At 47.2% G+C, this 17,500-nt stretch overlaps 1 protein-coding gene across 1 annotated transcript in view; it reads left to right on the forward strand.

Moving 5' to 3' along the window:
- tmeff2a (transmembrane protein with EGF-like and two follistatin-like domains 2a) overlaps positions 1-17,500 on the forward strand; it is an 82,745-nt gene that overhangs the window by 58,362 nt on the left and 6,883 nt on the right. Inside the window, exons 5-7 of the mRNA XM_084451955.1 lie at positions 7,964-8,060; positions 14,839-14,987; positions 16,716-16,775. Of these exons, the coding sequence (XP_084308081.1) occupies positions 7,964-8,060; positions 14,839-14,987; positions 16,716-16,775 (306 nt within the window). The remainder of the gene's footprint in view (positions 1-7,963; positions 8,061-14,838; positions 14,988-16,715; positions 16,776-17,500) is intronic.

The following is a 17,500-nucleotide window of genomic DNA, read 5'->3' on the forward strand; positions in this document are numbered from 1 at the left end:
GAGTGTCTGTGTGTGTGGTTGTGTGTGTGGCTGTGTGTGGTTGTGTGTGTGGTTGTGTGTGTGGTTGTGTGTGTGGCTGTGTGTGTGGCTGTGTGTGTGGTTGTGTGTGGTTGTGTGTGTGGCTGTGTGTGTGGCTGTGTGTGTGGTTGTGTGTGGTTGTGTGTGTGGCTGTGTGTGTGGTTGTGTGTGGTTGTGTGTGGGGCTGTGTGTGTGTCTGTGTGTGTGGTTGTATGTGTGGCTGTGTGTGGTTGTGTGTGGGGCTGTGTCTGGGGCTATGTGTGGGGCGAGCCACTGTAAGCTAATTACCGGGGGGGTCATTGGAGGCCCCCCTCTGAAGCTGCGGTCTCAGTGACCTCACACCCAGCCATCCCCTCCTCTCTGGGTCTGTGTCGGAGGCCATGTCTGCCGCTCCTCCTGTGTGTTTGTAGCCAAGGTCACTCTGGTCCTGCTCTGTTTTCCAGAGGCGTCTGGGCATCATTCATCATCCCTGTGATAGCTGCTGCTGCCTGCTGCCGAAGTGCCCTAAATCTCTCTCTCTCTCTCTCTCTCTCTCTATCTCTCTCTCTCTCACACACACACACACACACACACACACACAAATGGATGCTCTCTCTCTCTCTCTCTCTCTCTCTCTCACACACACACACACACCACAACCTCTTGCACCCCCCTCCCTACCACCCTCTCTCTCTCTCAATCTATTTAGCTCATCTCACCCCCCCCCCCCCCACCCCCAGCTCCTCTTCACTCTGTCTTGGGAGAGGAAGGGGCAAGTATCGGTCAATGTGGTGTCCTCTATTCCTGTAGTTGGGGCGGGGGGGGGGGGGGGGGGGGGGGGGGGGGTGCTTCTTTGTGTGTGTCTGTCTCATTCCCCCAGTCTAATTGAAGGCCTTCTCCTGCTTTGGACTGTAATGTAAAAGTGTGTGTGTGCGTGGGTGTGCGTGCGCGCATATGTGTGCGTGTGTGTGTGTGTGCACGTCTGTGTGCGTGTGTGTGTGTGTATGTGTGTGTGTATCTATACAGTGTGCAGCTCATAGCGTCCACTTGTCCCAGATCAGAGGGGCCGTCTGTCCAGCTCTGCGTCTCCTCCTGCGTCTCCTCCCCCTGGTCTCCTCCTCCGGTCTCCTCCTCCTGCGTCTCCTCCCCCTGCGTCTCCTCCCCCCTGGTCTCCTCCCCCTGGTCTCCTCCTTCTGCGTCTCCTCCCCCCTGGTCTCCTCCCCCTGGTCTCCTCCTTCTGCGTCTCCTCCCCCCCGGTCTCCTCCCCCCGGTCTCCTCCCCCCTGGTCTCCTCCCCCTGGTCTCCCCCCCCGGTCTCCTCCCCGCTGGTCTCCTCCTGCGTCTCCTCCTCCGGTCTCCTCCCCCCGGTCTCCTCCCCCTGGTCTCCTCCTCCGTCCCCCCGTCCCCCGGTGCTTCAGGGACCCCGGATGGGGGGGGGATTAGCGGGGTGGGTGAGGGTAATAGCCGCAGCCCGGCGCAGGTCTGGCCAGATCGATACGGGGGGATGTGAGGAGCAGAAACTGGGCTAATCGTTACAGTCATTACCTCCCGTGTCTCCGGATTTCGGGGATTAGCGGACAGGAACGAGGGAGATGTTGCGTTGCTACAGGAGACGCTGCCTCTGGTGTTGGGGGGGTTGGAGTGTAAGAACTGCTAGTCCCAAGTCGTCTTGTAATTGGTCCGACTTTGCTGAGTTGAGTGTACTGTGTGTGTACTGTGTGTGTGTGTGAGAGAGAGAAAGAGAAAGTGTGTGTGTGTGTGTGCCTGCACATACTGTACGAGTGTGTGCTCATCCTGAGTGTGTGTGGGTGTGTGTGTGTGTGTGTGCATGCCTGCACATACTGTACGTGTGTGTGGGCTCAGCCTGAGTGTGTGTGCCTGCACATACTGTACATGTGTGTGTGAGTGTGTGTGTGTGTGTGTGTGTGTGTGTGTGTGTGCCTGCACATACTGTAGGTGTGTGTGTGCCCAGCCTGAGTGTGTGTGTGTGTGTGTGTGCCTGCACATACTGTACATGTGTGTGTGAGTGTGTGTGTGTGTACATGTGTGTGTGTGAGTGTGTGTGTGTGTGTGTGTGTGTGTGTGTGTGTGTGTGTGTGTGTGTGTGTGTGTGTGTGCCCAGCCTGAGTGTGTGTGCAGACGAGAGTTTACATGCTTGCCTACCCGCCAGTGTTTGTGTGAACAGACCATTTGACAGAGAACAAAGAGGCAGCGGAGCGCCTGCCTAGAAACAGGCAAACTTTCTCACAACAGGAAGTGGTTGACAGGCAGAGATGAGAGAAATTACATTTGTGTCAGCACTCTTTTGAGGCACATTTTCTAATCCAATCAGTAGCAGCCCCACTGTTGACAATCGCATCAACTCAAACCTGGGATGTGAAAATAAACATAATTGAACTGTCAAGCGAGTCTATCGAACCCTCATTTGAACTCCTACACTCATTTTTCACAGCATGCTTATCCTAGTTTCTTAGTAGCTTCAAACAGATGAATGAGGTTATCTACTTGATTTTTGGGGAGTATGCTTTCTATTTACATAAAAACCTCCCACATTTGGACCCACTTGAAAGAGTTCATTTACATATCCTTAAGAAGCCTAACTGGTTTGGGCTCTGCTTTAGCCTGCTGTTTTGGCATTCAATCATCTTCCTCAGACATAGGAGAGAATGGAGGATTACCATCTAGTTTTGACCTAGTATATGAGCAGTCCCATGAATACAGAACGTACCTCCTCCTTCCTAACCGGCCTCTACCTTCACAGACTCAGACAGGAACAGAGAGAAAGCCGATGCTCAGCATTCAGGTAACGAGGACTTGCCGGGGTGGGTTCTCAGCCTACCGGCAGAGATTCAAATAAATAAAAAGAAGGTATGGAGAGGATTTTCAAACCCCACATCTGAGGAAACTGTCCTTATGTGTAGCTTGTACGCAGAAAACCTCCATTGGGTGTACCAATACAGAGACTTCGGAGTGCCGTGAGAGATTTAAATGATGGCTAAACACTGTCCTCTTATGTAGAAATAATGATGAGCGTAATTACCAGTAAACACAAAAGTAAAACAAGAAACACAAACACAAATAACGTCAAACGGGTACTAATCCAGACAAAAAACAGAACGAAACTAGGCTAAAACCACTATAAAGGATATTTGCTATTCTTCCTCTACATCAGGTCTAAAGGAACACAAAATAGGGGAAAATATTACATTACATTTTACATTACAGTCATTTAGCTGATGCTTTTATCCAAAGCGACTTACAATAAGTGCCAATGTACTACTACTTGTCAGAACTCACAAATGCATCTCCCTTCTAAAACAAGTGACTAAGAGCATAATCTAGTGCTGAAGGCAAAGTGCAAGAATACAATATGTGCTTAAGAGGGAAAATTGTGGTAGTACTTCCTCAAGAGGTGAGTTTTGAGCCTGCGGCGAAAGATGGGCAGCGACTCTGCTGTCCTGACGTCAGTTCGTTCCACCACTGTGGGGCCAGGACAGAGAAGAGCCGTGACCGTGTCGATGGACCCCAGGGGCCTCGGAGTGACAGGGCAGCCAGTTGCCCTGAGGTAGAGGAGCGTAGTGTTCGGGAGGGGGTGTAGGGATGAGCACCTTCACCATTTCGTCAGTGAGGAAAGAGAATCCTCCTGATGTTGTAGAAGAGGAATCTGCATGAGTGTGTAACGGATGTGATATGTGCGGAGAACCACAGTTGGTCATCCAGGGTCACACCCAGATTCCTCGCAGTCCAAGTTAGCGTCACCACTGTGTCTTCAGTGGTGATGGCCAGGTCCCGGTGCGGACAGCCCTTCCCCGGGAGGAACAGCTGCTTAGTCTTGTCCAGATTGAGCTTGAGGTGGTGTGTCGTCATCCACTCCGAGAGGTCAGCCAAGCACCCAGCTATGCATGTCTCCACTTGTGTGTCAGAAGGGGGAACTAACATGACCAGTTGGGTGTCATCAGCATAGCAGTAATGGGAGAAGCCATGCGAGCAAAGAACCTAGAGATGTAGTGTAGAGAGAAAAAAGCAGAGGACCCAGGACAGACCCTTGTGGAACCCCCGTAGTCAGACTACGTGGTTCTGACATCGACCCTCTCCATGTCACCTGGTAGGAGCGGCCCGTCAGGTAGGATGCAAACAGGGAGCGTGCAGAGCCAGTGACACCTTTCTCCTCGAGGGAAGAGAGGAGGATCTGGTGGTCTACCGTATCAAATGCTGCTGACAGGTCTAGGAGTATCAGGATGGAAGAAAGAGAGTTTGCTCTTGCGGCATGGTTTGACTCTGTCACTGCAAGGAGGGTGGTTTCTGTTGAGTGGCTAGCCTTGAACCCGGACTGGTGTGGGTCCAGGAGGTTGTTCTGGTGGAGATACGAAGATACAAAGATAGCATGTTCAAGTGTTTTCAATAGAAAGGATAGAAGGGAAACTGGTCTGTAGTTTTTGACATCAGAGGGGTTGAGAGATGGGTTCTTCAGGAAGGGGGTGACTCTGGCAGTCTTGATACAAGAGATGTGTTAATGAGGTGGGTTAGGAAGGTAAGGAGTTCAGGAGCAACAGACTGAAGGAGAGTTGAGAGAACAGGGTCCAGGGAGCACGTGGTGGGGCGGCTAGATGTAACAAGGTTGAGGACCTCGTTAGGGGGGAGGGGAGGAAAGTGGGGTGAGGTAGGTTTCGGCGAGGAGGTGGGGAGCAGAGAGGGAAGAGAGGGTGAGGGTGGAGAGGTGAGGTTGGTGCATGGCGTGTCGACCGGGGGGTGGGGGAAAAGGATCTGATATCATTAACTTTCTTGTCAAAGAAGTTGGCGAAATCATCAGGGAGAAGGGAGGAGTTGTGAGTAGGAGGTGGGGAATGGAGTAGTGAAGAGAAAGTTTCAAAGAGTTTTTTAGGATTGGAAGCAGAGGTTAGAACTTTAGAGTAGAAGAAAGCAGCTTTAGCAGCAGATAGGGAGGAGAAGAATGTGGAAAGAAGAGATTGGAAGTTAAGAAGGTCCTCTGGGAGTCTGCCTTTTCTCCATTTACGCTCAGCTATTCTCAGGCTCCGTCTATCAGTACACCCCAAGTCCGACAGCCATGGGGCAGGTGGAGTTGGGCGTGCAGGCCTGGAGGTGAGGGGACAGAGATTGTCCAGAGTAGAGGAAAGAGGAGATAGGAGAAGATCAGTGGCAGAATCAGAGGGTAGGAGAGAGAAGGATTCAGGGGCAGGGAGGGCGGAGTTAACGGAAGAGGAAAGGTCAGTAGGGGAGAGCGAGCGGAGGTGGCTACGGCTAGTAACCATGTGGGAGGAGGAGTTACGGGGGAAGAGGGGAGGGAGAGGGAGTAGGACATGAAATAGTGGTCAGATAGATGGGGGGGAGTGACAGAGAGGTTGGGGGTGGAACAGTGTCTAGTGAAAATGAGATCCAGCTGGTTGCCGGCGTTGTGAGTAGGAGGAGAAGTGATGATCGAAGGACGACAGCAATGGGCAGCTTGATTGGATAAGTGACAAATATGAAGGACACGACATGAGGAAGCATCACACCGCACTGTGGTTGCGTCGGCTGAATGGTAACAGATGTAACGTGGGGCTGCTGATACCTAGCCTGGCTTTGCCAGACCCAATAGACCTGTCCGACCTGTCAATCACGCTGAGTATAATAACCAATAAGGTTGCCTGATTTCTTAAGACCACACCTCTGATGTCCCACAAACAAAGCTTGTCCCGCGTTGTGTTCATAGATTAGACATTAGTTTGAAGAAAATGGTTCTTAAAACATACAGAAAACCGGCCTGCAGGCTGCTGTACCATAATGTTATAAGAAAACAAGCTGTACGAAACTCCACACATCAATTTACAGCAGCGCCGACACAAAAAGCTACAAAGCTAGTAACGTTAGGTGCTTGATGTACAGTAGCTAATTAGCCCGTAGCTAGTAGTTAACAGATCATTCTTGCAGGTTTATATTCTAAGAATAGATGCCACTAACTTACTCACCCTGCTTTATACAGTATATGCAGACTCCACGGTTTTGTCCTGATTCATTCGTGAGGCGTTTGTGAGGCGTCTGTGCCTTCCATATAGATTGCCAACACCTAGCTTATGTTGTCATCATGCTCTTATGTTGTCACCTGCTCCGTCCGAAATCCTAATCTCATGGATATATATCCTTGTGTAAAATTGTTCACACCTTTCTGCAGAACTCTCTTAGACAAAGTAGTGGCAAATAACATACAGTGGACATTTTATTAACTTGCTCCAAAGCTTGTTGGGCATAGCAACCGTAACTAGGGTGGGCTGAACTTGCAGCCTGAATCGGAAAGGTCAATTCATGCGAAGGGTCTGGAGTTGCTGAGTTTATTTTCGATTTCCAACGGTAGTTATCAACGGTCTCAGACCAAAATGCCTCTGGACACAATTGGATAGACCCATGACCAATCAGAGCAACGAAACATGGGTTAACCATTGTATCATTGTATCAAATCAAACCCACCCCATATTACTGTAAATAAACGGTTACAATTAGCCTGGTAAATATCTGTGGGGTGGAACTAAGTCAAATGGGAGCGTGGCCAGATTGATCTGCGGAGAGAAAAAGAATGTGAGCTCAAGTGATGAGAAGCCAGGCTACTGATACCCCGACTTTAAAAATACCAGTACCCAGTTACAGAGTTCCTAGCATGGGGAGAGAGAAGGGAGGGCCAGAGGACTCTCTAAGGAGGGAACGCAATTTGAGATTGGGCAGATTGCTTTTTTCTGCCGGCGCTGATGAGTGGTGATATGCACCGGCGGGGCCCTAAACCGCGGTAAACTCACCCCCAGCATCGGCTCTGGCCCCCCGAGAGCCAGCGCAGCACCACCAACCAGGAAATCATCAGGATGAAACAAAGGAGGGACTGATCAGAGATCAGCGGGGGATTTCAGACGACCGGAGGGAGAGGAGGGGGGAGGAGGGAAGGAGAGGAGGAGGGAAGGAGGGAAAGGGGGAAGGGAGAGGAGAGGAGGGAAGGAGGGAAGGGAAGGAGGGAAGGGAGAGGAGGGAAGGAGGGAGGGAGGGAAGGAGGGGAAGGAGGGAAGGGGAGGAAAGGGGGAGAGGAGGAGAAGGAGGGAAAGGGAGAGGAGGAGAAGGAAGGGGAGATGCCCGGACCTGGTGGATTTTCTGTACATGTAAGGCAAGGCAAATTTATTTGTAGCACATTTCAGCAACAAGGCAATTCAAAGTGCTTTACATGAGACATTAAAAGCATCAAGACAAAGTGCAACAAATAAAAGGTCAAATAAAACGAAATGCAAAAAAAAGAACATTTAAAATAAATGCAGGAAAAAAATAATAATACAGGAATAAAAGTTACAGTGCAGTGTATGAATGAATAATTATTTGATTTAATAAAAAGCAGCGGCAAAAATGAAAGTCTTGATTTTAAAGAACCTGCAGTTTTCTGGACGTTTGTTCCAGATATGTGGAGCATAAAAACTGAACGCTGAGACACACTCCAGGGTGTGGTGGACCTAGACACTCTCGAGACGTCTGGACCACACACTCGGCGGTGTATCAACATTGTGGGGTTTGGGGAGACGTGAGCTTGGCTTTGGGTTATACGCAATGTTTCCGAGCAGAACGGTGGATGCATTGATCAAGGTCTTGGCGGTGGCACTTTTGGGAGATTCTGCTATCCAGAATTCAAGTTTATACTGTATGTGAGTGTGGATGTGGTCCTATACGTTATACAAGGTCCAAGTTGATAACTGTAAATATGTAGGCCTTGAGAATCTAAAATCATCATCTCTGAATAGAAAATTGACCTCTCTCTCTCTCTCCCTCTCTCTCTTTCTTCCCCTCCCTCTCTCTCTCTCTCTCCCTCTCTCTCTCTCCCTCCCTCTCTCTCCCTCTCTCTCTCTCTCCCTCTCTCCCCTCTCTCTCCTCTCTCTCTCTCTCGCTCTCTCTCTCTCTCTCTCTCTCTCTCCTTCCTTCCCTCTCTCTCTCTCTCTCTCTCTCAGGGGGAGAGGGCTCTGCAGAGACGGGCCAGAAGGAGACCTCCACCTGTGACATCTGCCAGTTCGGGGCGGAGTGCGATGTGGACGCGGAGGATGTGTGGTGAGTAGCCCCCCCTGATCAGACCAACTCCTCATTGGTCAGACCAACTCCTCATTGGTCAGGGTTACATTAGTAAAAAAAAAAGGGGAGGGATAATATTGCCCTGGCCAATCGCAATCCATTAGGTAGTTGCCTGTATTTTATCTAACCAACATTATCTATAACGGCGTGAGAGTAGACGTTTCTGTCTCTGTGGTTTCTAAATGGAAGAATACTGTACAGTTGATGGAGAACAATAGAGCACAAAGGAAGGTGGCTGGTTTCCTGTCATTCAGCATTGCTAATCCATTAGGATATTGATTACATTGTAAGATGACACATTGCTACTCATCCCTCACAACTGCTGCATTAGCCTCTTATTGTAAACCCATGTGACTCATCTGGACACTAAACCCCAGATTAGACGTTCAAAACCCAGACTCAGACAAATCAATACCACCCATTGATCAAGATGGCAATCACAGGGGACGGACTCAAAACAACCAAACGGTGCTGCTAACTGACCACACACACACATACTGTATATATATATTTATATATATATATATATATATATATATATATATACACACACACACACACACACACACACACACAGACATGCATGTACACCGCAAGCTCACACAAACACACATGTGCATGCAAGACAGCTAGACAAGGACCAGGATGTAAGACACTCGTAAAAGGCTTTGAAACTTTTGTAAAGAGATTGAATGGGAAGGTTTTCGATGCAAGTGAGCCGACCTCACATGCGCTCTTCAACCCCAGTGAACCCTAGAGACCTCGGGGGAATTGACTTCAAAGGGCAGCTGGACAGAAAGCCACAGATCAGCAGAGAGAAGGCGAGAGAAGTCTTTATCTGGCTCAAATGGGGCTCACACACCTCTCCCCTCTAGCGGGCACCAATCTCCTCCCAATCCGGCAGTTTGTATGTGTGTGTGTGTGTGTGTGCGTGTGCGTATGTGCGTGCGTGCATGCGTGCGTGTGTGTGTGTGTGTATGTGCGTGCGTATGTGCGTGCGTGTCTCTGTGTGTGTGTATGTGTGTGTGTTTGTGTGTGCGCATGTGTGTGTTTGTGTTTTTTTGTAACCCAAACCCAGTCCTGCTTCGATGCCCTGAACACGCTCCACTGCTTCAGTTTCCACTCTCACTTTTTATCTCTCCCTCCCTCTCTCCCTCCCTCCCTCCATCCCTCCCTCTCTCCATGTCTCTATTGCTCAGCCCGTTGGAAGGATTACTCTGAAATATGAGGCAGGGGATTATGAAAATCAATGTTATATTCAGCAGCAATAACGGCTCTAGCTGTGGCTTTGTACTGTACAGAATGTGAGCGAGGCTGGGAAAGGGTGCCAAGTGGTCTAGCCAGTGTGTGTGCACATGTGTGGGCCGGACACTTTGTGCTTTACGTAACCGACTGACAAAATTGTTCGTTTTTATGTCCTTTGTATTTCTATTTATATGTATATAAATAAATGTTGTATAATAAGTGTGTGTGTGTGTGTGTGCTTGTGCGTGTGCCTGATGTCTAACAGACTATCTTTATGAGTGCGTGCGTGTGTGTGTGTGTGTGTGTGTGTGTGTGCATGTGCCTGATGTCTAACAGACTATATTTATGAGTGTGTGTGTGTGTGTGTGTGTGTGTGTGTGTGTGTGTGTGTGTGTGTGTGTGCGTGCGTGCTTGTGCCTGATGTCTAACAGACTATTTTTATGTGTGTGTGTGCTTGTGCATGTGCCTGATGTCTAACAGACTATCTTTATGTGTGTGTGTGTGTGTGTGTGTGTGTGTGTGTGTGTGTGTGTGTGTGTGTGTGTCCTGGCCTGGAAGCGCCTGTTAAGGGATAGCTAAACAGGAAGCCTCCAGGCAATCATTGGGTTTAGATAAAAAGCAAACCGCATGGCACAGAACAAATCAATACGACCCATCTTATTGATAAGTATTCCTCACACACAGGCAATTGATAAACATACACACTTTACACACAACCCACACACACTTTACACACAACCCACACACACTTTACACACAACCCACACACACTTTCGCCGTCTAGCAGAATTGGGAAAAAAGGGCTGAGGAACAGCCACCATAGCAAGTGATGCTCGGAGCTGCAGGAGCATTTCCTTTGATGATTTTACCTCATTTGAATATCACACCGTAGTTTTAAAATGCCCCCAGTGGTCCCCAGTTCCAGCAGAAACTATCTAGACCAGGAAATGCTCTACTTTTTAGCTGATTTTTCAGCACTCCTGTCTATGATTCACACAAACTATGATCAGATTATGATCACTGGCGATATTAATCTACATGCAGACAATAAGGGTGACTCAAAGTCCAGGAATTTCATTAACCTCTTGAATTCCATGGACTTTAGTCAATATGTTACTGGACCCACTCACAACCAACCCTTGATGTTGTGATCACAAAGTGAAAATGGTTGTATCTTCTATCAGTGACCATAACGTCACTGACCAGTTCTGTATTTTCTTTACAGAATTGCTACCCGAAGCTGTAATTAGCACTCAATGCTTTGTTACTGTAAGATGCGCTTTCTGAACTCAGTAGCAGCTGATCATTAAAATAATGATGAATGCAAATAGTGTAATGACCCCGGAAGTGGGGCCTTCACATGTTAATGATTTAGTCACCGTCTTTAATGCTCAATTGGATGCAGCCCTTGACTCTGTAGCACCAATGAAACTGAAAAAACTAGCATAAACAAAAAGCTCCACAGAGGAATGAGCAGATAAATCAGTTTAAGAGAACATGCAGAAGAGCTGAGCGCACATGGAGGAAGACTAAGCTACAGGTCCACCGTGATATTCTCAAAGAACACCTTTACTCCTTTAATAAGGCCATAAGAAAGGCTAGAAGATATCACTTCTCAAAATGGATTTCTAGTAATCAAACCAATTCCAGGGTGCTTTTCTCAACAATTGAGCACCTCTTATTCCCGCCCCCTAAACCTGTCAACATTTCCTCAACCTCCAAGTGTGAGGAATTTGTAGCATATTTTAGAGACAAGAAAAGCAACATTAGGATGAATATCACCTAGTCAAGACCAAATGTGTCGCTTAATGACCCTCTTCCCCGAGAAAGCAGTGTTATGAACTCATTTACACCAGTTGACAGAGATGCTGAGCAAAGTGGTGTCACAACTTAAGTTGTCTACCTACCCCATTGATCCTATTCCCACCAAGTTCTTCAAGACTATTTTATCTCTGTATCCGTGGACACTTTAGCTATTGTTAATTGTTCCCTCAGAACAGGCGTTTTTCCATCAGCACTTAAAAAAAGCGATTTGTCAACTCCGACTGATTCAAAATACTGCAGTAGGTGTTCTAACAAAGACCAGAAGGAGGACTCACATCACACCGGTTTTAAAATCACCACACCGGTTACCTGTCAGTTTTAGAATAGACTTTAAGATTATTTTATTAGTCAGACATGCTTTTAAAATATACACCTAGTAGGTCCCTCAGGTCCTCTGGCACTGAGCTTTTAATGGTTCCTAGAGCCTGGACTAGAGCCAAGGGAGGCGGACAGTACCTTGGGAGGGGGGGGGGGGCACTCCCCCACCTCGAGGACATCCACACCAGAACATGCAAGACCAAGGCCAATATGATCCTGAAAGACCCCAGCCACCCAGGAAATGGACTGTTCTCCCTGCTACAGTCAGGGAAGAGATACCACACTCACATGGAGAGCACAGAGAGGCCTGGGAAGACCTTTTCCCCCGCAAGCCATCCAGCACCTGAATGACTCTATCTAGTGCACCGTACATAAAGTATAATATCTAGTGTACATAACATAACCACATGCAAATGTCTATATACCAAATGAACATTTGGACATTTTTGCACATTTATTTCAAATCAAAACACTCAAATATCACATGTGCAAATGTATTCACACCCTTTACTCACTACTTTGTTGAAGCACCTTTGGCAGCAATTACAGCCTGAAGTCTTCTTGAGTATGATGCTACAAGCTTGGCACACCTATTTTTGGGCAGTATCTCTCATTCTTCTTTGCAGATCCTCTCAAGCTCTATCAGGTTGGATTGGGAGCATTGGTGCACAGCCAATTTCAGATCAATGTTCAATCAGGTTCAAGTCTGGGCTCTGGCTGGGCCACTCAGGGACATTCACAGACTTGTCCCGAAACCACTCCTTTGTTATCTTGGCTGTGTGCTTAGGGTTGTTATCCTCTTAGAAGGTGAACTTTCACCCCAGCCTGAGGTCCAGAGCGCTCTCGAGCAGGTTTTCATCAAGGATCTCTCTGTGCATTGCTGCATTCATCTTTCCCTCAATCCTGACTAGTCTCCCAGTTCCTGCTGCTGAAAAACATCCCCACAGCATGATGCTGTCACCACCATGCTTCACTGTAGGGATGGTATTGGCCAGGTGATGATACCTCCATGCTTCTCTGTAGGGATGGTATTGGCCAGGTGATGAGGTTGCCTGGTTTCCTCCAGACATGACGCTTGTCATTCAGGTCAAAGAGTTCAATCTTGGTTTCATCAGACCAGAGAATTCTGATCAAGGCCCTTCTCCCCCGATTACTTAGTTTGGCCAGGCGGCCAGCTCTAGGAAGAGTCCTGGTGGTTCCAAACCTCTTCCATTTATGAATGATGGAGACCACTGTGCTTGTTGGGACCTTCAATGCTGCAGATTTTTTTGGTACACTTCCCCAGATCTGTGCCTTGATACAGTCCTGTTTCAGAGGTCTACACACAATAGATCTTTATGACCTGTCAATCATTCTGTGAATAATAACCAATAAGGTTACCTGATTTCTGAAGACCGCGCCCCTTGTGACAGTGCCGCCATGATGTCCCACAAACAAAGCTTGTCTCACGTTTTTGTGTTCGTAGATTAGACATTAGTTTCAAGAAAATTGTTCTAAGATGCGCTTGGGGAATGTACAGTAACAACCAGAGAGACTACAGAAACCTAAAACACAGAAACATTTTCAAAGGCTTGTGGACCCAGACACTGTTGAATGTTAAGGCAACTTTGCTCCCAGCTCATTCCGGTCTCTACCATATCTAGCAGCTACATACTATCAGAGCTAGATAACCATTATAATCAACACTATTCTAACATGTCATTAACACCATTAAAATGTTCAAAAACGTTTTTTTCACTTTGTCATTATGGGGTATTGTGTGTAGAATTTTGAGGAAAAAATGATTCATTCCATTTTGAAATTTAAAAAGGTGAAGGGATCTGACAAATTTCCGGAAGTGTTTTTAATTTGTATTCTTTATTTGTATTTTATTTTAATTTTTAATTATATTAATTTTATTGTTTCTTTTAGATCCATTCTCATTGTGTTGACATGATTTCTGCTTGTGTCCAACTCTTTTTATATAAAGCACTACTACTGCTACTGTACATTTATTTGTATGAATGGTGCTAGAGAAATAAAATGACATTGACACCTTATTTAAGAAGTAGACACTATTAGAACACAATCTCTTACGCAAACATATAAACACACACTTGGCTTAGTGTATCTATCTTTCTCTCTCTCTCTACCTCTCTCTCTCTCTCTCTCTCTCTCTCTCTCTCCCTCAGAGTTTGTGTGTGTGTATGTCGGTGCGTGTGCATATGTATACATGCGTACTATATGTATGCGCACGCCATGTGAGTAGGTTTATGTTTCCTTGTGCGTGTGTGTGTGTGTGTGCTGTATGTATACTGTATGTGTGTGTACGTGTCTGTGGATGTGTTGACGCAGTGCAGTATTGCAGTAGAGTGCTTGTTCTGGAGAAAAGTGAGAGGGCTGCATTAAAAATGCATGGCCTCCAGACATTACCCTTGATGATGGCCACAGACGGCCACTCAAGATGGGGAGGCTCTGAAAGCATTTCCAGTTCTCTGTCTTAATGTGCGTGTGCGTGTGTGCGTCCACGTGTGTGTGTGTGTGTGTGTGTGTGTGTGTGAGAGAGAGAGAGAGAGAGAGAGAGAAATTGTGTGCCCCAATCCTGCACTTCATTATACAATACGCGCACCAATAACATAGTGTGTACTTGAGATATTAGTGTGTGTGTGTGTGCGCGCGTATGCGTGTGTGTGTGTGTGTGTGGTATGTAAATCTGTCCGTGAGTGAACACAAAGTGGAGCCTTCTCATGTCTGGGGCTCCGAGCCAAGGGAAAATAAAAAAGGCAGAAGAGAATAATGACAGATTTATAATTACGTTGACTAACGTTCAGCTACTCAGCAAGAACTGTCTGGGGAGCGCAATTTTTGGTGTAATTTCTGCTGAACAGACTCACCGAGCACTTTAGGGTCAGACACACACACACACACACACACACACGCTCACACACACACACACAAGCGCACACTTGTGCTGTCGCTCAGTCGTAGTTTAGATTTATGCATAAAACACAGAAGTGGACACAAAAATATGGGGTCTAGACACACACACACACACACACACAACACACACACTGGTGCAAGCTGTTATGCACAAAACACTTCCTGGATGACACAGATCTAATTATGTAGATATGGTCAACATCTTTGACAGAAGAGGGTCATAAACAGATAACCTGATGCCTTGCATTGTCAGGAACACACACACACACACACACAGATACACTCACTCATCTTGTGTTTGTCTATTCTGTGTCATACACAAAGCATACACGTGTCACAAAACAACCATGATACTTTCAATAAAAAAAAATATGTTTTTTAAAAGCACACACCCTACGTTCCAATTTAGAAGTCACCCTCTAACGTGTCTCATCATCCTGTGCTCCTCCAGGTGTGTGTGTAACATCGACTGTTCGCACATCAGCTTCAACCCGGTGTGTGCCTCGGACGGCCGTTCCTACGACAACCCGTGCCAGGTGAAGGAGGCGTCATGTCAGAAGCAGGAGAGAATCGAAGTCAAGTACCTGGGCCACTGCCAAGGTCAGAGATTGGTCACCGTGCTAGCGAGCTAACTGTGCGCAATGATGCTAGCTGGCTGACTGTTGGCTGTTGTTTAGTATATGTGTTTTACTGGTCCAGTTGGCTGGCTGGCTGGCTGTTGAATAGATGTTGGTTAGTCTGGTTGGCTGGCTGGCTTTTGGTTGGAACGTCTGTGTACCAGTTTGTGTGCATGTCTGTCTGTCTGTTCATTACTGTCGGTTTGTTACTGTCTGTCTATCTGTTACTGTCTGTCTGTTACTGTCTGTCTGTTACTGTCTGTCTGTCTGTCTGTCTGTCTGTCACAATGTGACTGTCTAACTGTCTGTCTGTATGTCTGTCTGTCACAATGTGACTGTCTAACTGTCTGTCCGTCTGTCTGTCTGTCTGTCTGTCTGTCTGTCTGTCTGTCTGTCTGTCTGTCTGTCTGTCTGTCTGTCTGTCTGTCACAATGTGACTGTCTAACTGTCTGTCCGTCCGTCTGTCTGTCTGTCTGTCTGTCTGTCTGTCTGTCACAATGTGACTGTCTAACTGTCTGTCTGTATGTCTGTCTGTCACAATGTGACTGTCTAACTGTCTGTCTGTTTGTCTGTCTGTCACAATGTGACTGTCTAACTGTCTGTCTGTCTGTCTGTCTGTCTGTCTGTCTGTCTGTCTGTCACAATGTGTCTGTCTGTCTGTCTGTCACAATGTGACTGTCTAACTGTCTGTCTGTATGTGTGTCTGTCACAATGTGACTGTCTAACTGTCTGTCTGTATGTCTGTCTGTCTGTCACAATGTGACTGTCTAACTGTCTGTCCGTCCGTCCGTCTGTCTGTCTGTCTGTCTGTCTGTCTGTCTGTCACAATGTGTCTGTCTGTCTGTCTGTCTGTCTGTCACAATGTCACTGTCTGTCTGTCTGTCTGTCTGTCTGTCTGTCTGTCTGTCACCATGTGACTGTCTGTCTGTGTCCAGCTGGCAGGCTTCCTACATTCGGTCCTTTCATCTCTTCCATTTTCACCCCATTACGTTCAATTTTCACGTTTTCTAGTACATTAGAGTTCTAGCACGCTATGAACCAAAGGGCACGGAAGTATTCTCATCAAAAACAAGAAGAAAGAAATGCCGACCATCTGTTTTACTTTCTTCTCACTTCAGTTCAAACACGCTAATCTCGCATGTCAGCCTCCTTCCAACTCGTTCCTGTTCAAGGATAATCTTTGAAAAAGATATTCAACGACTTGAAATTGTTGTATGACAAATACGATATTGATATCCTTTGATTCTAATCCCCTTTTAATTTTGTTTTGTAAGAGAGGCTGATTTGGCCTGTTTATAAAATTGCGCCAGAAATAGTTATTTCCAATGATCCCTAGTGGTCTGATCTCTCAATGCTGTACTCTTGTGGCAATCCACCCATGAGACAATGAAGGATGAGATGATTGAACTCCTGAGGGAAAAGGACCACTGTAGGCTATCCAATCTGCATCAAATATAAACAGCGTATTTTACTTTTTGTGACTGTTCCCTTGGTTTAAATTGTAGAGGCTAAACTAAGTCAGATGCATCCCGAGTGTCTGAGAGTAGCCAATTGGATTTGACTCAGGTCTGTATCTTATTATTCCACTAGCAGCTGATCTCATTTCAGTTTTGTAGTTTAAATAGAATGGGGGCTCAGGATGATGAGATCAGATCTGACATCAGTTTGTGATGGGAAATCAATTTGTTGTTATGTGACTGTCCCTTCTCAGGTGACATCATGACAGGGACCAAAGCTGGAGATGGACACTATGCCAGGACAGATTACACAGGTAGGAAGGGTGTGTGTGTGTGTGTGTGTGTGTGTGTGTGTGTGTGTGTGTACAGTATGTGTATGTTTATGTATGCATGCATGCACGCGCGTGTGTATAGCGTTTTTCCCTAATTTTTGGTTGATTTTGTGGTCTCTAGTCATTGAACTTGCTACTCATACGCTCTGCTACCCTGGGGCGACTGGTTGCCCCGTCACTCCGAGGCCCCTGTGGTCGATCGACACGGTCACTGCTCTTCTCTGTCCTGGCCCAGTGGTGGAACAAACTGCTCACTGACGTCAGGACAGCAGAGTCACTGCCCATCTTTCGCCGCAGACTCAAAACTGGGTCGGGATTCAAGGTTGGCCACTGAACAGAAACCGCCCTCCTTGCAGTGAGAGTCACTCCATGCCGCAAGAGCAAACTCTCTTTCTTCCATCCTGATACTCCTAGACCTGTCAGCAGCATTTGATACGGTAGACCACCAGATCCTCCTCTCCACCCTCGAGGAGAAAGGCATCACTGGTTCTGCACGCTCCCTGTTTGCATCCTACCTGACGGGCCGCTCCTACCAGGTGACATGGAGAGGGTCATGTCAGAACCACGTAGTCTGACTACGGGGGTTCCACAAGGGTCTGTCCTGGGTCCTCTGCTTTTTCCCTCTGCATTACATCTCTGTGTTCTTTGCTCGCATGGCTTCTCCCATTACTGCTATGCCGATGACACCCAGCTGGTCCTGTCATTTC

Source organism: Borostomias antarcticus (assembly GCF_949987555.1).
Source record: "Borostomias antarcticus genome assembly, chromosome: 17".
Classification (NCBI taxonomy): Eukaryota; Metazoa; Chordata; class Actinopteri; order Stomiiformes; family Stomiidae; genus Borostomias; species Borostomias antarcticus.